Below are 27,336 nucleotides of genomic sequence, written 5' to 3'. Positions count from 1 at the left end.
TCAGAATAAATCCCTGGATCAACCTTCTGTCCCTATAGATCTAGAATACATAACCAGCAATGTTATTACTCTCCAAAATGCATCACAGCCCCCTTTGAATTCTTTTAGAGTTCACCATGACCACTTCCTCTGGCAGAGAGTTCCATAGTCTCACTGCTCTTACAGTAAAGAACCCCCATCTGTGCTGGTGTAGAAACCTTCTTTCCTCTAGACATAGAGGATGCCCCCCTTGTTATAGATACAGTCCTGGGTATAAATAGATCATGGGAGAGATCTCTATACTGTCCCCTGATATATTCATACATAGTATTAGGTTACCCCTAACCCTTCTTTTTTTCTAAACTAAATAACCCCAATTCTGATAATCTTTCTGGGTACTGTAGTCCTCCCATTCACCGTATTACCCTGGATACCCATCTTTGTAACCCTCTCCAGCTCCACTATATCTTTCTTGTACGCTGGTGCGCAGTACATAGTATTCTATGTGTGGTCTGACTAGTGATTTGTGAAGCAGTAGAATTATTTCCTTGTCGTGGGTATCTCTGCCCCTATTGGATTTTATGTGCCTTGGCAGTAGCTGCCCGACACTGCTCACTAAAGCGAAATTTACTGTTAACTAAGACTCCCAAGTCCTTTTCCATGTCAGTTGTCCCAAGTGTTCTCCCATTTAATACATAATCCCAGCTCGGATTTTTCCTCCCCATGTGCATTACCTTACATTTATCAGTGTTGAACCTCATCTCCAACTACCCAGCCCAAACCTGCAACCTATCCAGATCCATTTGTAACAGTGCACTGTCCTCTATAGTGTTTACCACTTAACAGAGTTTAGTATCATCTACAGAGATTGCTACTTCCCTATTCAACCCCTCTACAAGGTCATTAATAAATATAGTAAAAATAAGTACCATTAATAACCACCCTCTGTTTCCTATCACTGAGCCAGTTACTTACCCACTTACACACATTCTCCTCCAGCCCCATCCTTCTCATTTTATGCACCAATCTTTTATGTGGTACTTTATCAAATGCTTTTGAAAAATCCAGATATGACATCCAGCGATTCCCCATGGTCCAGTCTGGAGCTCACCTCCTTAGAAAAGCTGATCAAGTTAGTTTGACAGGAGTAGTTTTTGGGTACCAGAACCACCCAAACGGTATCTCCTCTATTCCAATAGCTAGGCAGTGAAAATGAGAGTCCACAACCATGTTATGATTTAAAAAGGCTTTACTGAGGTCAGATAGGTGTTACTATCTTCACAGCTAGGCCATATTCCCAGAAAGGGGGCCAGGAACACAGAAGGACCTCGCAGCTTGCTGGGATCAATTATACTTGTAATAGATGTTAGGCAATTGTCTTGAGGCTTGACTAGACTGTAGATAGTGACAGCAGACATAGACTTGACTTACTAGAATGAATGTAGATTTGAGGCCTTCCAGGTGCTGGACACTAGCACTGAGATCTCTGGTGTTTGCTGGTCTCAGTAAAGTGGTGATGGTACAAGAGCAAAAGAGATAGAACTGTGATGCCTGCCCCCTCATATAGAGGGGGGGGGGCTGAGCCAAAGCCCATTAGTCAAGCTGCGGGTCATGTGTTAAACTGATGCCCTCTGGTAACATGTGATAACATAAACAGAACATGTGACATTTCACAGGTCTTTTAGACATTTACTGGAGTCCTCCAAAGGTCATTTATACTGACTATACATTGACATACTGACTATAATCCTATTACATTAAATAACACTATAATAACAGCAGGGGAGAAACTGGAGGAGAGCCCCCAGGTCACCGAGGGACTCAACCTGACAGGGCCTAAGTGTAGTGCAGGACCATGTCCTGTACTGGGACATCACAAATACAAGAATATTTAACAAAGGTCAAGTATAAATGGAAACAGAATATGCATTATACAGTGGTAAATACGTCATTTAAGCAATAATCGTTTTTTTATTTTTTCATTCATATTCAAATCCCCCTCCAGAGCCCTGAATGGCCGGCACCGAGTGGCAATTCACAGCTCTCATCAGGGTTTTTAATATTCTAGAGTGAGGAATCCCACTCCATTCATTGCTGCTCATCCCAATAGCTAACCCTGCATCTCCGAGCTCAATCACAGCACACAGCGACATGTCACTCCATTCCCCGCTGCTCATCCCCGTATATTATATTGTTTAGCGGGAGACTGCATATGGGTTTCCTCCTAGCATTCTCCCAGCCCTCTGGCAGGGAGCACATGGTAGGTGTTCACACTGGTGTGGTGCTCTGTGGCTGCCATTGTTGTTGTGAAGCTTTGTCTGTGCCAGGGGCTTTGTTGGGCAGGAGTGGTGCTGCCTGGCCACCAGGTCGTTCTCCCTGTGGGCTTGGTGTCTCTAGGACCCACTCAGACTAGGTGGCCTTGACGTGGCGAGTGGGCTTGTACTTTTTGATCAAAATGTATACTAACAACCTGTGAGTTTTTAAAATTATGCTGAGAAGTAAGTAGATCAAAATACAAATGGCGGATGCGTGGCTATGTTTCTGTTTCTCTATTTTTGTTTTATTGTGTTTTGCACTGTTGCTTTAAGAAATTTAAAGGATGCAAGTCAAAGCAAGTCTACAGGGCTAAAAGTCACAGCAAGTCTACAGGGCTCCCAAGGGTTAGTCTGCATCTCCTCTACTCTAATCTGCATTGTAAGGATTATAACATCTAAGCCTCAGCAAAGACAGTTATCTGTAACCTGGCATTGGTGTATTTATTATCCCGCGCCTGGCCCAGGAAAAGCTGGCCTATCCTCGGACCGTGTAGGGAAACGGTGCCCTGGCGTCACAAAGTGATACATCTCACCATCCCGAGTCATGTACCATACCACAGCCTGCCTAACTCCCCCGGCTGCCACAATATTTTTGCCATGCACGAACAGGATTCGGGTATGTGCCTTACTCACAGTGAAACCCCCAGTCTGAACTGTGTCTTTACCACAAAGAGTGCACAAGCGACAATTTATGCACCATTTCTGCTGTACGGGACTTTGTCTTTACAAGTGTATATTTCAACAGGTGCTGTGGAAAAAAAGAGGAGGAGAAGAAAAGTGTATTTTTAGGCCATATTGTCTGTGAAAGCTGTGACCAGGGCAGGGTTATCTGTTGCAATCAGCTTGTATAAGCAGCGAGGAGAATCCATGCTGCGCCACAAAGTTTGTTCTGCCCCAGCGGGGGTTAACTGAGATCGCACAAAGTGTGCCCACAAGCATGGGAACCAAGATGCTGTGTCAAGTCCAAAGTGGAACCAAAAGGACAGTTTAAAGGGTTACTCCGGTGGAAAACTTATCTTTTTTTTTTTGGTGCCAGAAAATGTAAAAGATTTGGAAATTACTTCTATTATAAAATCTTAATCCTTCCAGTACTTTTTAGGGGCTGCATACTACAGAGGAAATGTTTTTCTTTTTGGATTTCTCTTCCGTCACGACCACAGTGCTCTCTGCTGACCTCTGCTGTTTATTTTAGGAACTGTACAGAGCAGGGGAAATCCAAAAAGAAAAGCATTTCATCTGTAGTATACAACACCTAAAAAGTACTGGAAGGATTAAGATTTTTTAATAGAAGTCATTTACAAATCTGTCTAAAGGGGTACTCCTGTGGAAAACTTATTTTTTTTAGTCAACTGGTGCCAGAAAATTAAACAGATTTGTAAATTGCTTCTATTAAAAAATCTTAATCCTTCCAGTACTTATCAGCTGCTGTATACTGTATTCTTTTCATTTTGAATTTCCTTTCTGTCTGACCACGGTGCTCTCTGCTGACACCTCTGTTTGAATCAAAAAGAAGATAACTTCCTCTGTAGTATACAGTAACTTTTAGGGGCTATATACTACAGAGGAAATGCTTTATTTTTTAGATTTCTCTCATGTCATGACCACAGTGCTCTTTGCTGACCTCTGCTGTCCATTTTAGGAACTGTCTAGAGCAGGAGAAAATCCCCATAGCAAACATCTGCTGCTCTGGACAATTCCTAAAATGGACAGCAGAGGTCAGCAGAGAGCACTGTGGTCATGACAGCAGAGCAAGCTAAAAAGTAAAGCATTTCCTCTGTATTATACAGCAGCTGATAAGTACTGGAAGGATTAAGATTTTTTAATAGAAGTCATTTACAAATGTGTTTAACTTTCTGGCACCAGTTGATTTAAAAAAAAATTCCATGGGAGTACCCCTTTAAATTTCGGGCACCAGTTGATTTAAAAAATGTTTTCCACAGGAGTACACCTTTAAGAAGCTGTACAGATGCTGTACTTCCTTCGGCGGCCATTTTGTCAGAGCCCACTACAAAAGAGACTGCAGAACTCCCCCTTTTGAGAGCGCCTTGTTAGAAGCAGAGAGATATCATGGCAGAGATCACTACAAAAGAGAGTCCTAAGATGGCGGTGAACGCCTTACGAGTGCTAAGGGCCCTGGCCATAAATCTTAAGGAGAAGCCCAGTAATGAGTGGCATCTGCCTGCTGCACAACTGAAAGATGACCTTGGCTGCCTGTCCCCTCCGACGTCATCGAGGGTGCCTTTGCCCATGCAGCTCTCTCCACACTACCGTTCGTGGGGATCCTGGGCAGAAATCCGGACAGACGACTCAAGTGTGAGTAGTCAAGCGGAAGCCGACTTCTTTACCCCATCCTCCTACTTCAGCCCTGAAAGGGTGTCTGAAGCCAGAGCCCCAGCCCAGACCGAAATCACCCCTACAGCTACGGTTGTTGTTTAGTGATGAGCCGAATCTGCTGCAGTACATGGAGGAAAATCTGATGCTGCTGCCCATGAAGGAGCCACTCTCTGTTCCAAGTCACCAGAGTTGGCCAAGGCTGCTCCTGTCTATGTTGCGCTGTGTGAGAAGTTGCAGCTTCCCACCACTGTGCCACGGCCCCCCCATTGACCAGGTTTTGTCAGATGAGCAGGCACCAAAGTCCTCCACAGCCCCAGTAGCCCCAGTGGTGGGTGCTGCTTCAGTCCAAGTGGTTGTGACCGTTAGTGTCCAGATATCTGGATCACACCTGCCCAGAGTTTCCTGGGTCTATACTATCAATGTATTGGCTGGTGCGCAAGCAAAGGAAGCAGGACACCTGGCTCAACCCAGGGAAGAAGGCGACTGTCGCCAATGGGATGGCAAGTACCCTACATACTAACTAAAAAAAAAAAAAAACACTACTGCTCTATTGTTAAAACGTTACTGTATAGGCGTCTGAGCCTGTTGCTTCAGTTCCAGTTTACAAGTTTATAAGTTTTGCAAAATTCAAGATATGTTCCTGGCATCTTGGCAAGAAGAAACCGCTACGCTTTAGTACTCAGTATAATGCCGTGAACTTGAGTTTTCAGGATTTTCTAGTGATGAGAGAAATGTAAATTAGATAGTCTTGTTATTCAGTCAATAATGTAACAATATTTTAGTAATGTGTTTTCAGCCAGGATTGCCTAGTGGTGAGAAAATGTGAAACCTAGTCAGTCTGGTACAGTAGTCAGAAACGTATAACATCTAGTGAATTATAAATATGGTGTATAATCATCTATATTATAAAATTGTCTCAGGTTAAGACTGTTGTTTGCTAGTTGGTACATCATATGAGTGCCCCAGCCCATACATGCCTATATATATATATATATATATATATATATATATATATATATATATTGTTTATGTTAGGAGTGTGATAGCAAGCCCACATTTGTAATGTCTTGGTCAGGATGTATTATCCTCTCTCTATTTGTTCTATTTTGTCCTTGTTAATTTTCTTCTGGTGTGCATGAGGTGCACACGAAATTGAAGGGGATACCTTGGCTGAAATTTTTCGCAGAAGGTGGGGAGAGGATGCTATAAGCCAATGGGCCCCGTGGCACAGAACCAGTAGGGATGGAAAGCCTACAGCAGCTCTGGCCCTAATCCAAGTTTCAGGCTGGGTTCACATCCCATATGGGAGCGCATACGGCAGGGGAGAGCTAAAACCTCGCGCTCCCGTATGTAATTTATTTCAAAGAGCCGGCTGGTGTGAAACTTTCGGTCCGGTCGGCTCATTTTTGCGCTGTATGCCCTTTTTCCCTGGACCTAAAACTGTGGTCAACCACGGTTTTAGGTCCGGTTGTAAAAGCGCATACGGTGCATCAAGAATTGTTACATGTGTGTCTGTCTCATGTTGGTATGTCTTAAGTGTTCGTATGTCCACTATCTATGCCTTTTCCAAGTCAGTGGAAAAAATTAAATGTTAAGTAGGAATGTAGTAGTAAATGCTAATCTCAGGTAAAAATCTATAGCACTTAACATCAAGCGAGTGGTCTACATTAAAGGCACCAACCACTCAGTGTTATCCCTCAGGAAGGAACTCTTTGCACTTTCTACTACTGGGTGGTGGTTGGATACGGGCGTGAGCAGCAGGGAATGGAGTGGGATTCCTCACTGTAGAATTTGATAAACCCCGCCGAGAGCTGTGAATGGCCACTTGGACATATACATCGCTGGAGAGCATGCCGCCCATTCCCCAGGTTAATAGCTTATGATTGCAGTGGGTCTCAGAAGTGAGACCTGGTGCAATCAATCCCTCAGCCCTTGTACTACTACCCCCAACATTGAACAGACTCTGTTCCATGATGGGGGTAGTAGTACAAGCACTACTGTAGTCTCCTCAGCTGCCCAAAGACTCCCGCAGACAGGGAAACTACTACTCAAATCATGGAAATTAGTCTGTTCCATGATGGGTGAAGTAGTAGTCCTGCAGCACTGCAGTAGTCCATTGCTTGCACCTCTTATGAGCATGCCCAGAACTGAAATCGGATCAAAAATGTTTTTTTCAAAACTGGGTGCAAACAGATGACATTAATGGGGAACTCCGGTGGAAATTATTTTTTTTTGACAAATCAACTGGTGCCAGAAAGTTAAACAGATTTGTAAATTACTTCTATTTAAAAATCTTAACCTTTCTAGTACTTATCAGCTGCTGTATACTACAGATATACTACAGAGAGATTTGTGAATTTCTTTTCTGCCTGACAACAGTGCTCTCTGCTGACACCTCTGTCCGTGTCAGGAACTGTCAGGTTAGAAGCAAATCCCCATAAAATACCTCCTGTTCTGGACAGTCCTGACACAGACAGAGGTGTCAGTAGAGAGCACTGTTGTCAGGCATAAAGGAAATTCACAAATTTCTCTGTAGTATATCTGTAGTATACAGCAGCTGATAAGTACTAGAAGGGTTAAGATTTTTAAATAGAAGTAATATACAAATCAGTTAAACTTTCTGGCACCAGTTGATTTGTCAAAAAAAAAAAATTCCACAAGAGTTCCCCTTTAATGTCATCTGTTTGCACCCAGTTTAAAAAAAAAAAATTTGATCCGATTTCAGTTCTGGGCATGCTCATAAGAGGTGCAAGCAATGGACTACTGCAGTGCTGCAGGACTACTACTTCACCCATCATGGAACAGACTCATTTCCATGATTTGAGTAATAGTTTCCCTGTCTGCGGGAGTCTTTGGGCAGCTGAGGAGACTACAGTAGTGCTTGTACTACTACCCCCATCATGGAACAGAGTCTGTTCAATGTTGGGGGTAGTAGTACAAGGGCTGAGGGATTGATTGCACCAGGTCTCACTTCTGAGACCCACTGCAATCATAAGCTATTTACCAGGGGAACGGGCGGCATGCTCTCCAGCGATGTATATGTCCAAGTGGCCATTCACAGCTCTCGGCAGGGTTTATGAAATTCTACAGTGAGGAATCCCACTCCATTCCCCGCTGCTCACGCCCATATCCAACCACCACCCAGTAGTAGAAAGTGCAATTTTTAAATAGAAGTAATTTACAAATCTGTTTAACTTTCTGGCACGAGTTGATTTGTCAAAAAAAAAAAAAATTCCACCGGAGTTCCCCTTTAAAGTTTCACCTGTTTGCCATAGACTTTAATGTTAAATTTAATATATGCGTTTCTGTTCCGTTTTTTGTTTTTACAGAGAAAATGCATGCATGAAATGTCTTTTCTCTGCTAAAAAAAAAATGGAATAGGAACCAAATAAAGGCAAACGGGTGACAAAGAACTGTAAAAAAAATCCTATTGACATCAATAGAATCTATTTACTAGTGTTGCTCGCGAATATTCGCAATGCAAATTTTATTCGCGGATATCGCGTATTCGTGAATTCGCGAATATTCGCAAATATAGCACTATATATTCGTAATTATGAATATTCTTTTTTTTTTGTATTTTTTTTCACAGTACACATCACAGTGATCACCCCTCTCTGCTTCCAGCTTGTGTGGTGTAAAGAAGGCTGTAATACTACTGAGTGAGACTGACGTAAGAATTTTCGTATATGTGAAAATTAGCATATGCAAATTTTCACTTATGCTAATTTTTATATGCTAATTTTCGCATACACGAATGTTTGCATATGCGAAAATAAAACGTTAATATTACGAATATGCGAATTTAAGGAATATATGAAAAATATTCATCCATATATTCGCGAAATATCACGAATTCGAATATGGCCTATGCCGCTCAACACTATTATTTACAGCTGTTTGCAAAAGGCTTGAATGGATTTGAGAACAGGCATGAGTTAGTGGGGACTGGCAGTAATGTGAATGAGCCCTTAGTGGCAATTACTTTATCACATAAGGCCTTGGAGATTTTAGCTTTTTTCCCATAATGAATGAAACACTTGAAAACTGCATTTTGCGTTTACTTGGGTTATCTTTGTGTAATAATAAAATGTATTTGATGATTTGAAACATGTAAGTGTGGGTTCGATATATCTGGTGTCCAGCACAGTGAACCAAGCCTACAACTGACCACAACTGCTGACAAAGTGCATTTAATCTGCATTCATTATTGTGCAGGCCGGACGAGGGAAAGACAGCATGATGCATACCCCATCCGGATCTCGTTCAGCATATCTGACCATTCAGTGTCCAAATTAAAGGATAGGGAATAAGATGTCTAGCCGTGGTGCAGTGTCGGAGGCTCGTGACATTACGGCCATGCCCCGCTCGTGATGTAACGACCACGCCCCCTCAATACAAGTCTGTGGGAGGGGGGTGACCCCCATAGACTTACATTGAGGGGGCATGGCTGTGAAGTCACGAGCGGGGTGTGGCTATGACGTCACTAGCCTCCGTATCACCCCACAATCAGACATCTTATCCTCTATGCTTTGGATAGGGGATAAGATGTCTAGGGGCGGAGTACCCCTTTAAGGAGCTGGATAAATGTGAACTATTTCCTTTGAACGAATGGGAACAATTCTACAATCAGTTTCCCCACCAGCACTTTCCTACAGCATCAGAGGGAAATGCAGATGGATTCCCGGATATATGTGGAGGGGGCCTTAGTGTGACAATTGTGCAAAAAAAAAGAAAAGAAAAAAGAAAACCAGGAAACGGGACAATACTTTTTGACAGTACTGTATATACAATATATTGCTACTGGGTGCATCCATGTTCAATGGTCCATTTAACAGCTATCCCACTAAATATTAGGGACTGGGGTGTAGGAAAGTGTTTTGAAACCTTCTACCAACCATGGTTTTTGCAATGCAATTCCTGGCCAGGTTTTCTCATGCCAAACAGCAAAGCCATATAGCAAACGTTATTATTTACTTTATTACAATGAAACCTCTCCAGAAGACCACCTCCCTGTTCAGACCAGATTTTGTATAATTAATTTTCAGCCCACCACACATCTGTAGAAGACCACTTTTTAATGTAAATTAGAGTAGTTTTTTTGTTTTCGCTTTCATATTTTCAATGGAATTTTTGTATTCTTTGTATTTCTGTGTGTCTCTTATCTTCTACCAAAGGAAGAAAACAGATCCCCCATTCCAGTACACAATTTATTGTCCAGTAACTTTTGACATATATGTGGGCTTGTTATACTGGTTTGTTTTCCCAAACTAACCCTACCTGTTTATTTACTCTAAGATATCCAAAAAGCCATAGCTCTGCCCACAACCATGATGTAACTTTTCCAATATATATAGGGGCACTTTACATTTGGGCAGTAGATCTTTACTTGAGATCTCTGCTAACATCATTTACTTATTCTAAAGAAAAGTAAGTAGGGAAATTATTCTTTTTGAATTGTATAATATATCTTACCTGTATTTAGTCTACATTATATTTAATTTTGTCCTTATAGGGTGAAATTGCTTGGAAGATGCCCGTTCTGCAGGTGTTCAGCGTGGTTCTGCTTGGCATAGCCTTAGTGTACTCCACTGAGATATGTTATGAGACAGACTATACCCTCATCAAGTGTGGAGCTCCAGGAAAAGATGGGCTACCGGGCACACATGGCAAAAATGGGTTAAATGGGGAAAAGGGAGAGCGAGGTAATGTGCAGAATATTTTTAATAGAATTCAGGCTGACATTTGGAAATGCAGTTTGTGAGACATAGGGGGGTATTCAGGAAAAATGGAAACAGTAAATGTCTTTTTACTCCATTAAATCATGTGGTGGAAACTGTGTAACTGCGCCAAGCTACGCCAAATCTGGTGCTGATAGTATTTCTTACTTCAGTACTCCACTTTGTATGAGGATTCCTCTGCAACTTTATGTGCAACTTTTTAACATGTACGACAAATGTGCACTTTTGTATTAATCCTGACTAGTGTGGCTCGCGAATATTCGCAATGCGAAATTTTATTCGCGAATATCGCATATTACGAATATTTTTTTTTTTTTTTATCACAGTGCACATCACAGTGATCATCCCTCCCTGTTTCCAGCTTGTGTGGTGTAAAAAGGCTCTAATAATACTGTGTGAGACCGGTGTGCGAATCTTCGCATATGCTTATTTTTGTATACGCTCATTTTCGCATATGCTAATTTTCGCATATGCGAAATTTTGCATATGCGAAAATAAAACGCAAATATTACGAATATGCGAATTTAGCAAATATATATGACGAATATTTGTCCATATATTCGCGAATATTCGCGAATTCGAATATGTCCTATGCCGCTCAACACTAATCCTGACCACAGTCAGTTTGTAAGCCAACAGAGAACTGGTGTAGAATTGCACCTCAGTTAGCACAGTTGCACCAAAGGATGCGACAAACTGAAAAGTCGTACACGATACATTTCAGAACACTGCATGATATCAACTGAAATCACCATTTGGTATATTCTTTTTTTTTTTTTTTTAAAGTCTCCTAACGTAAGTTGCAATGAAAATTTTCTAAACACCATCTGAAACAGTGTGGCAAATTAACCCCACATAACCAGGGTAAAAACAATAATAACTTCCCCATATTTCCTAAATATATATATATATATATATATATATATATATATATATATATTTTTTTTTAGGTCCAATAGGACCAGCTGGGCCTCCTGGTCTTGATGGACGTCCAGGACCAAAAGGTGAACAGGGACCACAAGGAGTGAAAGGCGAAAGAGGAGATAGTGGAGCTTCAGGTAAGGACAATTTTTCCCTTTTCTGTTGTATAGTAGTTTCTTTTGTCTTTACTTCTCTTTGAATATTATATTTTGGACAAAGTTTATTAAACAATAGTAACAGAAGTATTATTTGCTCAATGATTTATGTCGTAATATTTTGTTTTTGACAGTTACAGTAAAATGGTTTTATACTAAACAGTACACCAGCTCATTAAATGGGTACTCCGCCCCTAGACATCTTGGATAGGGGATAAGATGTCTGATGTCTGATCTCGGCTGCGGCACCCAGACATCCGGTGCACAGAGCAAACTTCGCTCCTTGGTGGATGACTGGGGATGCGGGCGGAGGCTTGTGATGTGACAGTCATGCCCCGCTCGTGTATTGATGACCCCTCCCATAGACTTTCATTGAGGGGTGTGACCATGAAGTCATGAGCCTCCGGCACTGCACTCGATGCTCTAAACGAACGCCGGGTGCAGCAGAGAGATAAGATGTGGGGGATAAGATGTCTAGGGGCAGAGTACCCCTTTAAGGCTATGTTCACACTAAGGAGTTTCTGCTCGGATATTCCAGTGCAGCAGAGACCCATTGTTGTCAAGGGGATTCCACCGCTGACATTCGTCTGATGAAAGTATGAACACGCTCATTCTTATGAAAAAAAAATACTGTGCATAATATATTGTTAATAAAGTAGACAGTTTAAGAAAAAATACCTGTCATTTGGAAAAAAAAAATTGACATGTCCTAGCAGCATAATCTGTGGGGGAGTGAGTGTTTAGACCTCCGCTGATCAGGAGAACAAGCTGGGAGAAGCCTACACTGCCGCTCGCTTCTCTCCCTGATCTGTGTCACATGATCGAGACATGTTACTTAGATTTACATTGCGAGTTTGTCCCGATCATGTGACACAGAGCAGGGAGAGCCTGAACTTCCCCTGGTTTGTTCTCCTGATCGGTGGAGGTCAGAACACTCAGGCTATGTTCACACAATGACATTTTCGTGCAGAATTCCTTTGATTTCAATAAGATTCTGATGCACTGTTCACATAGCAGAATTTCTGTGCTGGAAGGATCTGGCGTGGAAATTCAAATTCCAGTGTCCACAGAAAAAATGGACACGTATTCTTTCTGTGGACTCTGCATGGAAATGCATTGCTGTCTATGAAACGTCGCATTTCGGAGCAGTCCTAGTGCCTGCGTGTTCTGGCAGCACTCCTCTGTCAGGGGAATGTCCACACAGAGATTTTCCATGCAGACATTCCCCCCGTGTGACCATAGCTTCAGAACCCCCAACAGCTCCCAACACCCCCAACTCCCCCCGATCCACACTCTTGATATGTCTCTAGGATATGTCATCAATTTTTTTTTCCAATTGAAAGAGGCTATTTAAAAGAAAATTCTAAAGGTATATATAATTTATTTATTTTTTTTTTTTTTAAATACCAGAATTAGCACTGCTCTTGTTTATGGCTGTATTTGGTATTGCAGAACTTTTCTCAAATTTTTTGCTTAGACTGATATAAATTGATTTGATTCCTGATATGTTTACATTTGGATCAGAATTTTTAATCTGGTTCTACTTCCAGATCTCAATGTTATATATATATATATATATATATATATATATATATATATATATATACACACACACACATATATATATATATATATATATATATATATCTATATATATATATATATAGATATATATATATATATATATATATATATATATATATGTATGTATGTGGGGTCATATAGAATATACATTTTAAAGCATATTAAAAAACCAAAAGTCCTGATATTAAATAAACTGCTGTCTTTATGCACCACTGGGTATGCTATATATTGCATCTGATCTACCAAAGTATTCTTATAAATGGTTTGACTTAAATTGTTTGCCATACATTTACTGCAATAGCTATTCTGAGATTTAAAGGGAACCAGTTGGTTGTTTCAGGCCAGGCAGCCCCGACCGCAGGCTGCATAAAACAACCACAGGTTTCCTCACTAAAAGACAATGATTTACTTGTTGTGTCCGAGAAAATATAGTATTAAAAAATATATGTGAATGTGGTACACAGCCAAGGTGGGGGCTCTATATAGCTGCTCTCTGTCTTGCTTGGCTTGACACGTCTCTCCCTATGTGTGTATAGGGCAGTGTTTCCCACCCAGTTTGCAGAACTACAACTCCCAGCATTCCCAGCAGCCAAAGACTCTCCGGGAATGCTGGGAGTTGTAGTTCTGCAACAGCTGGAGGTACCCTGATTGGGAAACACTGGTGAAGGGAGAGCTGCCTAATTGGCTGTATACCTGCTCGTCCTGCCACTCATAGTGATGGTGTCACTGCCTGTTTCATGCTTCCCCTTTAATATGTTTTAAAAGTAAGAGTATACTATTAACCTTATAATGCATTTGTTTTTTATCAGTGCTTGAAGCTCTTAAACTCCAACTGGGTCTTTTGGATGGAAGAATCATGAAAATGCAGTCCAACCTGGTATCGCTGAGGAAAGGTTAGTAAGAAATGTAGATTCTTGTTTTCTTAGGAACAGTTCTATAAACAGTAAGGGTATGTACACATGGCGGAATTTGTGCGGAATGTCCACACGGAATATTCCACAAGGACATTCCCCTGCAGCAGAGCTCCATCAATTTCAATGGGTTTCTGCCGTACTGTAAACGGCAGAATTTCTGTGCCAAATGTTTCTGCCGTGAAAATTCCCATTCCAACGTCCATAAAAAGAATAGACTTGGCTATTCTTTTTGCAGATTTCGCTTGGTAATACATTGCCATCTATGAAACTGAGCATTTCCAAGCAGTCCTAGTGCCGACGGATTATTCAAATGTATATTTACGCCCTGCTCCGGTTCCAGCGATATAACGCGGGGTCACGCGGTGACCCCGCATCATATCGGGTCGGTGCCAGGACCCGCGGCTAATACCGGACATCACCAATTGCGGTGATGCCCTGTATTAACACTGATAGCCTTCCCGGCAGCTCAGTGTTGCTGTTCGGGACCGCCGCGGTAAAATCGTGGTGTTTCGAACAGCGTTCAGGACGCGAGGAGGATCCCTACCTGCCTCCTCGCTGTCCGATCGCCGAATGACTTCTCCGTGCCTGAGATCCAGGCAGGAGCGATAACACTGATCAATGACATGCTATTGCATGGCAGTGATCAGTGTAGGAAATCAGTGTATGCAATGTTATAGTCTCCTAAGTGAAAATAAAGTGTTAGTAAATGTGATTTAACCCCTTCCCTAATAAAAGTCTGAATCAGCCCCTTTTCCCACAAAAAAAACTATAAATAATGATATAAACATATGTGGTATTGCCGCTTGCGTAAATGTTCGAACTATAAAAAGATATCATTAATTAAACCTCACGATCAATGGCATAAAGGTTAAAAAAATTCTTAAGTCCAAAATAGCGTATTTTTGGTCACTTTTTCCACCATAAAAAAATGAATAAAAAGCGACCAAAAAGTCAGATCAAAACAAAATAGTAACGATAAAAACTTCAGATCACGGCGCAAAAAATGAGCCCTCATACATTCCCACGTGCCTAAAAATAAATAAGTAATGGGGTTCAGAAGATGACATTTTTAAATGTATTAATTTTCATGCATGTAGTTATGATTTTTTCAAGAAGAACGACAAAATCAAACCTACATAAGTAGTGTAATTTCAATCGTATGGACCTACAGAATAAAGAGAATGTGTCATTATTACCGAAAAATGCACTGTGTAGAAACCGAAGCCCCCAAAAGCTATAAAATGGCGTTTTTTTTTTGTTTTTTTGGGGGGGTTTCCCCGTAGATTTTTGGGTAAAATTACTTTACAAATGTCATTACAAAGTAGAATTGGTGCTGCAAAAAATAAGTCCATATATGGACTTTTAGGTGGAAAATTGAAAGAGTTATGATTTTTAACCCCTTAACCCCTTAAGGACCAGGCCATTTTATACCTTAAGGATCGGAGCGTTTTTTGCCATTCTGACCACTGTCACTTTAAACATTAATAACTCTGGAATGCTTTTAGTTATCATTCTGATTCCGAGATTGTTTTTTCGTGACATATTCTACTTTAAGTTAGTGGTAAAATTTTATGGTAACTTGCATCCTTTCTTGGTGAAAAATCCCAAAATTTGATGAAAAAAATGAAAATTTTGAATTTTTCTAACTTTGAAGCTCTCTGCTTGTAAGGAAAATGGATATTCAAAATAAAACATTTTTGGGTTCACATATACAATATGTCTACTTTATGTTTGCATCATAAAATTAATGAGTTTTTACTTTTGGAAGACACCAGAGGGCTTCAAAGTTCAGCAGCAATTTGGAAATTTTTCACAAAATTTTCAAACTCGCTATTTTTCATGGACCAGTTCAGGTTTGAAGTGGATTTGAAGGGTCTTCATATTAGAAATACCCCATAAATGACCCCATTATAAAAACTACACCCCCCAGAGTATTCAAAATGACATTCAATAAGTGTATTAACCCTTTAGGTGTTTCACAGGAATAGCAGAAAAGTGAAGGAGAAAATTCACAATCTTCATTTTTTACACTCGCATGTTCTTGTAGACCCAATTTTTGAATTTTTGCAAGGGGTAAAAAGGAGAAAATTTTTACTTGTATTTGAAACCCAATTTCTCTTGAGTAAGCACATACCGCATATGTCTATGTTAATTGTTCGGCGGGCGCAGTAGAGGGCTCAGAAGGGAAGGAGCGTCAAATGGTTTTTGGGGGGCATGTCACCTTTAGGAAGCCCCTATGGTGCCAGGACAGCAAAAAAAAAAACACATGGCATACCATTTTGGAAACTAGACCCCTCAGGGAACGTAACAAGGGGTAAAGTGAACCTTAATACCCCACAGGTGATTCACGACTTTTGCATATGTAAAAAAAAAAATGTTTTACCTAAAATGCTTGGTTTCCCAAAAATGTTACATTTTTAAAAAGGATAATAGCAGAAAATACCCCCCAAAATTTTAAGCACAATTTCTCCCGATTCAGAAAACACCCCATATGGGGGTGAAAAGGGCTCTGCTGGCGCACTACAGGTCTCAGAAGAGAAGGAGTCACATTTGGCTTTTTGAAAGCAAATTTTGCTCTGGGGGCATGCCGCATTTAGGAAGCCCCTATGGTGCCAGAACCGCAAAAAAAAAACACATGGCATACCATTTTGGAAACCAGACCCCTCGGGGAACGTAAAAAGGGGTAAAGTGAACCTTAATACCCTACAGGTGTTTCACGACTTTTGCATATGTTAAAAAAAAAATAATAATTTTTTACCTAAAATGCTTGGTTTCCCAAAATTTTTACATTTTTAAAAAGGGTAATAGCAGAAAATACCCCCCAAAATTTGAAGCCCAATTTCTCCCGATTCAGAAAACACCCCATATGGGGGTGAGAAGTGCTCTGCTGGCGCACTACAGGTCTCAGAAGAGAAGGAGTCACATTTGGCTTTTTGAAAGCAAATTTTGCTCTGGGGGCATGCCGCATTTAGGAAGCCCCTATGGCGCCAGGACAGCAAAAAAAAAACACATGGCATACCATTTTGGAAACTAGACCCCTCGGGGAACGTAACAAGGGGTAATGTGAACCTTAATACCCCACAGGTGATTCACAACTTTTGCATATGTAAAAAAAAAAAAAAAAAAATTTTTACCTAAAATGTTGGTTTCCCAAAAATTTTAGATTTTTAAAAAGGGTAATAGCAGAAAATACCCCCCATAATTTGTAACACAATTTCTCCCGAGTACGGCGATACCCCATATGTGACCCTAAACTGTTGCCTTGAAATACGACAGGGCTCCTAAGTGAGAGCGCCATGCGCATTTGAGGCCTAAATTAGGGATTGCATAGGGGTGGACATAGGGGAATTCTACGCCAGTGATTCCCAAACAGGGTGCCTCCAGCTGTTGTAAAAGTCCCAGCATGCCTGGACAGTCAACGGCTATCTGGTAATACTGGGAGTAGTTGTTTTGCAAAAGCTGGAGGCTCCGTTTTGGAAACAGTGGCGTACCAGACGTTTTTCATTTTTATTGGGATGGGGAGGGGGGCTGTGTAGGGGTATGTGTATATGTAGTGTTTTTTACTTTTTATTTTATTTTGTGGTAGTGTAGTGTAGTGTTTTTAGGGTACAGTCGCATGGGCGGGGGTTCTCAGTAGTTTCTCGCTGGCAGTTTGAGCAGCGGCAGAAAATTTGCCTCAGCTCAAACTTGCAGCCGGATACTTACTGTAATCATCCGCCCATGTGAGTGTACCCTGTACGTTCACATTGGGGGGGGGGGGGACATCCAGCTGTTGCAAAACTACAACTCCCATCATGTAGGGTCTATAAGTGCATGCTGGGAGTTGTAGTTTTGCAACAGCTGGATGCTCCGTTTTGGAAACGGTGGCATACCAGACGTTTTTCATTTTTATTGTAGGGGTATGTGTATATGTAGTGTTTTTTTACTTTTTATTTTATTTTGTGTTAGTGTAGTGTTTTTAGGGTACAGTCGCACGGGCGGGGGTTCACAGTAGTTTCTCGCTGGCAGTTTGAGCTGCAGCAGAAAATTTGCTGCAGCTCAAACTTGCAGCCGGATACTTACTGTAATCCTCCGCCCATGTGAGTGTACCCTGTACATTCACATTGGGGGGGGGGGGGGGACATCCAGCTGTTGCAAAACTACAACTCCCAGCATGTACGGTCTATCAGTGCATGCTGGGAGTTGTAGTTTTGCCACAGCTGGAGACACACAGGTTGTGAAACACCGAGTTTGGCAACAAACTCAGTGTTTTGCAACCAGTGTGCCTTCAGCTGTTGCAAAAGCTACAACCCCCAGCATATACGGACAGCGGAAGGGCATGCTGGGTGTTGTAGTTATGCAACAGCGGGAGGCATACTACTTTGGCTGGGGATGCTGGGGATTGTAGTTATGCAACAGCTGGAGACACACTGGTTTGCTACTTAACTCAGTGTGCCTTCAGCTGTTGCAAAACTACAACTCTCAGCAGTCACCGACAGCCAACGGGCATGCTGGGAGTTGTAGTTATGCAACCAGCAGATGCACCACTACAACTCCCAGCATGCACTTAAGCTGTTTGTGCAAGCTGGGAGTTGTAGTTACACAACAGCTGAAGGTACACTTTTCCATAGAAAGAATGTGCCTCCAGCTGTTGCAAAACCATAAGTCCCAGCATGCCCATAAGTGCATGCTGGGAGTTGTGGTGGTCTGCCTCCTCCTGTTGCATAACTACAGCTCCCAGCATGCCCTTTTTGCATGCTGGGAGCTGTTGCTAAGCAACAGCAGGAGGCTGTCACTCACCTCCTGCTGCTGCTTGATCGCCGCACAGGTCAGTCCCGCCGCCGCCGCCGTCGTCGCTCCTGGGGCCCCGATCCCAACATTAACGCCGGGGATCGGGGTCCCCAGCACCCGGGGTGCACGTCCCGCACCCGCTCACGTCCTCCGGAAGAGGGGCGGAGCGGGTGCGGGAGTGACACCCGCAGCAGGCGCCCTGATTGGTCGGCCGGTAATCCGGCCGACGAATCAGGGCGATCGTGAGGTGGCACCAGTGCCACCTCACCCCTGCAGGCTCTGGCTGTTCGGGGTCGTCTCTGACGGCCCCGATCAGCCAGTAATTCCGGGTCACCGGGTCACTGGAGACCCGATTGACCCGGAATCGCCGCAGATCGCTGGACTGAATTGTCCAGCGATCTGCGGCCATCGCCGACTTGGGGGGCATAATGACCCCCTGGGCGATATGCCGCGATGCCTGCTGAACGATTTCAGCAGGCATCGGGCACCGGCTCCCCTCCGGCTAACGGCAGGGGGCCGGGAAAGGACAGGACGTACTCCTACGTCCTCGGTCCTTAAGGACTCGGAAACGGGGGCGTAGGAGTACGTCCATTGTCCTTAAGGGGTTAAAGACAGACCCATTTTTTACCTCAATGACCAGGTCCTTTTTTATTTTATTTGACATGTATCTCTTTAAATGGTAAGAACTTTAGAATGCTTTTTATGAGTGGAGCGATTCTGAGATTTTTCATGACATATTGTACTTTATATAAGTGGTGCATTTTTTGTTGACACATGCAGCACTTTTTGTGAAAAACTCCAAAATATTGTGAAAAACTGGAAACTTTGTGGCTTTTTTAAATTTTTATTTTATGGTGTACACTGTGCGGTAAAAGTGAAGTTATATTTATTCTGTGGGTCAGTACGATTATGGCAATACCCATTTTATATAGCTTTCTATGTTCTTTTTCCTTTTCTGAGCAAAATTATTTTTCTGCCATTCATATTCCAACAGCCGTAACATTTTTATTTTTTGTCCGACGCCATTGAGTATGGGCTTATTTTTTGCGGAATGAGCTGTACTTTTCATTGGTATCATTTTTGCGATATGTGTTACCTTTTGATCTTTTTTATTCCGCTATTTGTACCAAAATTGGCAAATTTTGCACATTTTTTTGTAGTTTTATTTTACTGCGTTCACCGTGCGGGATAATTTACATTATAGTTTTATAGTACACGTTATTATGGACGTGGCAATACCAATTGTGTATATGATTTGTGTTTTGATCTTTTTTGGTGATAATACAAGGCTTTTATTGGGAAAGGGGCATTTTTTTTTTACACTTCATCCTTTTATTGAAGAACTTTTTATTTAATTTTTTACACTTTTTACAGGTTATACTATGCTGCAATACATTTGCACTGCAGCACAGTATGCAGCCTGTGGCTGGATCTCACAGTCTTCTGTAGCAAGCAGACAGGAGGTCATGATCTGACCTCCTGCTGCCATAGCAACAAACAGCATAGGTCCCATCGCGCAAATGTGTCAGGTACTGGGATGTATTCATATGTCCTATAGCGGGAAGGGGTTGAAAAGTGAGGAAGAAAAAAACAAAACTGCAAAAACTGAGTCCTTAACCCCTTAAGGACTGAGCCCTTTTTCACCTTAAGGACCAGAGCATTTTTTGAACATCTGACCACTGTCACTTTAAACATTAATAACTCTGGAATGCTTTTAGTTATCATTCTGATTCCGAGAGTGTTTTTTTGTGACATATTCTACTTTAACTTAGTGGTGAACTTTTATGGTAACTTGCATCCTTTCTTGGTGAAAAATCCCCAAATTTGATGAAAAAAATGAAAATTTAGCATTTTTCTAACTTTGAAGCTCTCTGCTTGTAAGGAAAATGGATATTCAAAATATTTTTTTTTTGGGTTCACATATACAATATGTCTACTTTATGTTTGCATCATAAAATGTATGAGTTTTTTCTTTTGGAAGACACCAGAGGGCTTCAAAGTTCAGCAGCAATTTTGAAATTTTTCACAAAATTTTCAAACTCACTATTTTTCAGGGACCAGTTCAGTTTTGAAGTGGATTTGAAGAGTCTTCATATTAGAAATACCCCATAAAAGACCCCATTATAAAAACTAAACCCCCCAAAGTATTCAAAATGACATTCATTAAGTGTATTAACCTTTTAGGTGTTTCACAGGAATAGCAGCAAAGTGAAGGAGAAAATTCAAAATCTTCATTTTTTACACTCGCATGTTCTTGTAGACCAAATTTTTGCAAGGGGTAAAAGGAGAAAATTTTTACTTGTATTTGAAACCCAATTTCTCTTGAGTAAGCACATACCTCATATGTCTATGTTAATTGTTCAGTGGGCGCAGTAGAGGGCTCAGAAGGGAAGGAGCGACAAATGGTTTTTGGGGGGCATGTCACCTTTAGGAAGCCCCTATGGTGCCAGAACAGCAAAAAAAAAAAAAACACATGGCATACCATTTCGGAAACTAGACCCCTCAGGGAACGTAATAAGGGGTAAAGTGAACCTTAATACCCTACAGGTGATTCACGACTTTTGCATATGTAAAAAAAAATATTTTTTTTACCTAAAATGCTTGGTTTCCCAAAAATTTTACATTTTTAAAAAGGGTAATAGCAGAAAATACCCCCCAAAATTTGAAACCCAATTTCTCCCGATTCAGAAAACACCCCATATGGGGGTGAAAATTGCTCTGCTGGCGCACTACAGGTCTCAGAAGAGAAGGAGTCACATTTGGCTTTTTTAAAGCAAATTTTGCTCTGGGGGCATGCCGCATTTAGGAAGCCCCTATGGTGCCAGAACAGCAAAAAAAAAAAAAACATGGCATACCATTTTGGAAACTAGACCCCTCGGGGAACGTAACAAGGGGTTAAGTGAACCTTCATACCCCACAGGTGTTTCATGACTTTTGTATATGTAGAAAAAAAAATGTTTTACCTAAAATTATTGTTTTCCCAAAAATTTTACATTTTTAAAAAGGGTAATAGCAGAAAATACCCCCCAAAATTTGTAACACAATTTCTCCCGAGTACGGCGATACCCCATATGTGGCCCTAAACTGTTGCCTTGAAATACGACAGGGCTCCACAGTGAGAGCGCCATGCGCACTTGAGGCCTAAATTAGGGACTTGCATAGGGGTGGACATAGGGGTATTCTACACCAGTGATTCCCAAACAGGGTGCCTCCAGCTGTTGTAAAACTCCCAGCATGCCTAGACAGTCAGTGGCTATCTGGCAATACTGGGAGTAGTTGTTTTGCAACAGCTGGAGGCTCCATTCTGGAAACAGTGGCATACCAGACGTTTTTCATTTTTATTGGGGAGGGGAGCTGTGTAGGGGTATGTGTATATGTAGTGTTTTTTACTTTTTATTTTATTTTTTGGTAGTGTAGTGTTTTTTGGGTACAGTCGCACGGGCGGGGGTTCACAGTAGTTTCTCGCTGGCAGCTTGAGCTGCAGCAGAAAATTTGCCGCAGCTCAAACTTGCAGCCGGATACTTACTGTAATCCTCCGCCCATGTGAGTGTACCCTGTACGTTCACATTGGGGGGGGGGGGGGACATCCAGCTGGGAGTTGTAGTTTTGCAACAGCTGGAGAAACACAGGTTGTGAAACACCGAGTTTGGTAACAAACTCAGTGTTTTGCAACCAGTGTGCCTTCAGCTGTTGCAAAAGCTACAACCCCCAGCATGTACGGACAGCGGAAGGGCATGCTGGGTCTTGTAGTTATGCAACAGTCGGAGGCATACTACTTTGGCTGGGGATGCTGGGGATTGTAGTTATGCAACAGCTGGAGACACACTGGTTTGCTACTTAACTAAGTGTGCCTTCAGCTGTTGCAAAACTACAACTCTCAGCAGTCACCGACAGCCAACCGGCATGCTGGGAGTTGTAGTTATGCAACCACCAGATGCACCACTACAACTCCCAGCATGCACTTTAGCTGATTGTGCAAGCTGGGAATTGTAGTTATACCACAGCTGAAGGCACACTTTTCCATAGAAAAATGTGCCTCCAGCTGTTGCAAAACTACAAGTCCCAGCATGCCCATAAGGGCATGCTGGGAGTTGTGGTGGTCTGCCTCCTGCTGTTGCATAACTACAGCTCCCAGCATGCCCTTTTTGCATGCTGGGGGCTGTTGCTAAGCAACAGCAGGAGGCTGTCACTCACCTCCTGCTGCTGCTCCACGATGCCGCCGCGCAGGTCAGTCCCTCGCCGCCGCCGTCGCTCCTGGGGCCCCGATCCCAACAGGGACGCCTGGGATCGGGGTTCCAAGCACCAGGGGTCTTCTGCCCGCACCCGCTCACGTCCTCCGGAAGAGGCGCGGAGCGGGTTGCGCGAGTGACACCCGCAGCAGGCGCCCTGATTAGTCGGCCGGGAAAGCTGCCGACGAATCAGGGCGATCGTGAGGTGGCACCAGTGCCACCTCACCCCTGCTGGCAACCCAATAATTCCGGGTCATCGGGTCACTGGAGACCCGATTGACCCGGAATCCGCCGCAAATCGCTGGACTGAATTGTCCAGCGATCTGCGGCAATCGGGATATGGGCGATATGCCGGGATGCCTGCTGAACAATTTCAGCAGGCATCCGGCCCCGGCTCCCCTCCGGCTAGCGGCGGGGGCCGGAATTGCTCAGGGCGTATCCATACGCCCTCGGTCCTTAAGGACTTGGAAACGGGGGCGTATGGATACGCCCTATGTCCTTAAGGGGTTAAGGGGGTTAAGGGTCTGTTCTGATGTAGCAGCTTCTCATTGTCTTCAATGGGATCCTGCTGCACTGTGCACACTGCTGAATTTCAAATTCTTTACTCCACCCGTAGAAATTTTTTTTGGGGGGGGAGGGGGGGGGGGTGGACATTCCATCTGCAGTAATCGCTACCATCATGAATCAGTGCTATGACCGTGTGGACAGGTGTCGTCACCACTGATGGCAATGAAGTTCTGTACTGTATTCGGAAAAGGAACGAATGTTTTCATTCTTTTGATGAATTACTGCACGGAACTGCGCTGCCATCAATAACCACAGAACACGTCAGCACGATCATAGCGCCAAATTATTACACTGGCATCTGCTACACATTGAACGTTCACCCCCCCTGCTGGGAATAAGGATAGTAATTTTTAAGGGGGGAGGGGTCCCAGTAGCTGCCCAGCGCCCACTTCTACAATCATACTTTTAAAAGTGCATTGTCAGATATAAATACTTTCTATATGTTATATATAGATATAGTTTTTCTAATACTCGTCTTTAAAAAATGTTCACATTTTATTAAAGTGTACCTGTCATCAACAAAAACTTTTTATATAACATAGATAATACCATTATTTGTATATATGTAAGATTCATTGGTTCAAAAATGTGTATATTTTGGTCCCTGTAGCTATTGCCTGTGTGTCTCTATGAGGAGTCCAGGAAGTGAGGGTGGACAAGCAGAGCTCTGTACACTGAGGACAAGCAGGGCTTTGTACACTGAGGACAAGCAGGGCTCTGTACACTGAGGACAAGCAGGGCTCTGTACACTGAGGACAAGCAGGGCTTTGTACACTGAGGACAAGCAGGGCTCTGTACACTGAGGACAAGCAGGGCTCTGTACACTGAGGACAAGCAAGGCTTTGTACACTGAGGACAAGCGGGGCTCTGTACACTGAGGACAAGCAGGGCACTGTACACTGAGGACAAGCAAGGCTCTGTGCACTGAGACTCTATGACCTGCTATGGGCTCACACATGAGAATGATTGACAGGCCAGGAGCCTGGACATAGCCCTGATTGTCCTGTCCTTACTTCCTGTATTAGGACTCCTCACAGGCAATAGCTGCAGAGACAGCACTTTTTCACCTATAAATATACACATTTTTTAACTAATGGGTATTACAAATATACATATAATTGTATTATCTTCATTATATAAAAAGTTTTTGTTGACGACAGGTACATTTTAAAGAAAACTGCTTTTGAAAATCCCACCACTAGGGATCCCCATACCTCCGGGACACTGATGACTTCCACAGCACCATGAGTGTGTCTAAGGGTCATGGACATGAGATGGCTGATTGTCAAGGCTGCAGGAGGAACACAGCCTGCAGCAAGACTGCTGTAACATAACATTTTACCAAATATGTGGCTCCAGCTGCTGCAAAACTACAACTTCAAGCTTTCCTGGACAGCCAAAGGATGTCTGGGCATGCTGGGAGTTGTAGTTTTGCAAAAGTTGTAGGCACACAATTGAAGGCAACACTGCTGTAAAAAAGAGTTTTCCAAACACTGTACCTCCAACTATTCCAAAATAACAAGTCCCAACATTACAGGACTGCCAAAGAATGATACACATGAATGACAAAGGAACAATATATAAAAATTTTGCATTAACAAAGACACTGTACTTTTAGCACTAAACCTTTGCATCAATTTAGGAAGATATAAGTTATACACTTACCATATTTTCTTTTGTGGTAGAGTACAGGCAATCTCCAATAATTATTGGGTGTGTGTGTGTATGCAGCATAAAACTAGAGAGGAAAGGGTTACAGAGCAGGGCTGCCAGGCTCAACTCCGAGAACAGTGAGTCAGCGAGTGAGGAAGGGGGTGGAGTCATCACAGTGCAGGCAAGAGAGGGACACGCCCCCTCCCTCTGGGAAGATGAAAAAGACAGTGGGCAGCTGTAATAGACAATTTTTTGTGTGAAATATCAGTGATCGATACATAAAATGTACATGATCAGGAGGAGGTACCGAGTAACATAACAGGTTTTTTTTGTTGGATCTGACAGGTACACTTTAAGTTTTCATGGCTAAATAATAAGATAAAAGTGTTGGTAGTTGGAATACCCCTTTAAAGAAGCACTCCAGGTTTGCATGATATGGGAAAAAAACACACCCACATGTACACACACTATCATTAGTCTTCAAGCTCCATTTATTATATACCTGCACAGCTGCCGCCATACATTTCATGATTGTAACTGGCTCATGTGATTATCAGTCTGACCCACCTTAAATCACAGTGTTTAATGTGTCAGAAGAAATGGTCTGTCCTGGGTCAGCTGACTTGTGAACTACGGGACATATTTATCACCTATCCCACTGTTTCCCTAACAAGGTGTCCCCAACTGTTGCAAAACTACAACTCCCAGCATGCTGGGAGTTGTAGTTTTGCAACAGTTGAAGGCACCCTGGTTTGGAAACACTGACCTATCATGTGGATAGGTTACAGTATAATTGATTATTATGACACATATAAAGATATATGCTCACATGGGGGGAGATTTATCAAAATATGTGCAGAGGAAAAGTTGACCATAGCAGCCCATCAGATCTCTTCTTTCATTTTTGAAAAGGCCTCTGAAAAATGAAAAGGCCCCCTCCCATAGACATGAATGGAGGGGGCTTGGTGTGACGGCACTAGGGGGCATGGCCAACATGTGAAGTCTTGGAGGCAGCGCCTGGCACAGAATGCTAGGGGCTGCACCAATATCGCGGGGGTCCCCAGCGGTGGGACTCCTGCGATCATACATCTTATCCCTTATCCTTTAGATAAGGGATAAGATGTATAAACCCGGAATACTCCTTTAAATCTTCCCGATGAGTTAACTAAGATTTATAAATCAATGGGGGAGATTTATCAAAACCTGTGCAGAGGAAGAGTGGTGCAGTTTTCCATAGCAACCAATCAGATCGCTTCTTTCATTTTTAAAGAGGCCTGGGAAAATAAAAGAAGCAATCTGATTGGTTGCTATGGGCAACTGCACCACTATGCCTCTAGACAGGTTTTGATGAATCTCCCCCAATGGGTATTTGTTGTATAACACTTTTTTTTATTGTTCAATGTGGCTTTTTTTCTGTTTCAGCTTTCGCACTGTACAAAGGTGTAAAGATAGCTGGTGACAAGATCTACATTTCAGATGGTACACAGGCCGTCTATGACGTAGCCAAGTCAACTTGTACCATGGCAGGAGCTCAACTGGCTTCACCACAGAACAGCGACGAGAACCAAGCTGTGCTAGCCATCCGTACCCAGTATGGAGTTTCCCCATTTCTAGGAATAAATGACATCATGACCGAGGGCACATTTAGGTATTCAAATGGTGAAGTCATAAGTTACACAAACTGGGCCCCCAATGAACCCAATCAAAGTGGAGCTGAGAACTGTGTGGAAATGTATGAGACTGGAAAATGGAATGATAGGTCTTGTGGAGAAAAACGTCTCGTCATCTGTGAATTTTAGTCATTTTGTTTCTGTGTTACATATGTAATGATAATATTTCAATCATGAATGTGTCTTTCCATATAATATACGAATTAAATAACTTAGCATAAAGATCTGTATACATCATATGAAAACAAAATTTTTTTGTCCAATAAATACTGTAATACATATATGATAGCTCTTTTGTTTTTAATAGGGTCATTTGGCTCTGATTCACATCTATTTTGCCTTCAATTACCTGAAATCCATCTATGCAGGGAAATAACTTTAGGGAGTGCCAAATCGCCCGAGACTTAGGCCATGTTCACATGTCCGGAATTTCCGTGCAGAATTTCTCATTGGAATCCCGCCGGAAATTCCACAGCAGCAGAGTTCTATTTTATTCAATGGGAT

At 42.4% G+C, this 27,336-nt stretch overlaps 1 protein-coding gene across 1 annotated transcript; it reads left to right on the top strand.

The window, feature by feature from the left end:
• Window positions 1-10,024: 10,024 nt before the first annotated feature.
• Window positions 10,025-27,034, top strand: LOC130362862 (pulmonary surfactant-associated protein D-like). Its single transcript, XM_056567957.1, has 4 exons — window positions 10,025-10,333; window positions 11,320-11,427; window positions 13,839-13,922; window positions 26,585-27,034. Exons 1-4 carry the CDS (start codon window positions 10,162-10,164, stop codon window positions 26,959-26,961), a joined length of 741 nt encoding a protein of 246 aa, XP_056423932.1. The 5' UTR covers window positions 10,025-10,161; the 3' UTR covers window positions 26,962-27,034.
• Window positions 27,035-27,336: the final 302 nt, after the last annotated feature.

This window comes from Hyla sarda, chromosome 3 (assembly GCF_029499605.1).
Source record: "Hyla sarda isolate aHylSar1 chromosome 3, aHylSar1.hap1, whole genome shotgun sequence".
NCBI classification, from domain to species: domain Eukaryota; kingdom Metazoa; phylum Chordata; class Amphibia; order Anura; family Hylidae; genus Hyla; species Hyla sarda.
The sequence above is the reverse complement of the archived record's forward strand: the minus strand, read 5'-3'. Positions and strand labels throughout refer to the sequence as shown.

Coding starts and splice junctions, on each gene's coding strand:
- LOC130362862 (XM_056567957.1), top strand. CDS start 10,162: ATGCCCGTTCTGCAGGTGTTCAGCGTGGTTCTGCTTGGCATAGCCTTA. Junction 10,334..11,319: donor TGGGGAAAAGGGAGAGCGAG/GTAATGTGCAGA, acceptor ATTTTTTTTTAG/GTCCAATAGGACCAGCTGGG. Junction 13,923..26,584: donor CCTGGTATCGCTGAGGAAAG/GTTAGTAAGAAA, acceptor TTTCTGTTTCAG/CTTTCGCACTGTACAAAGGT.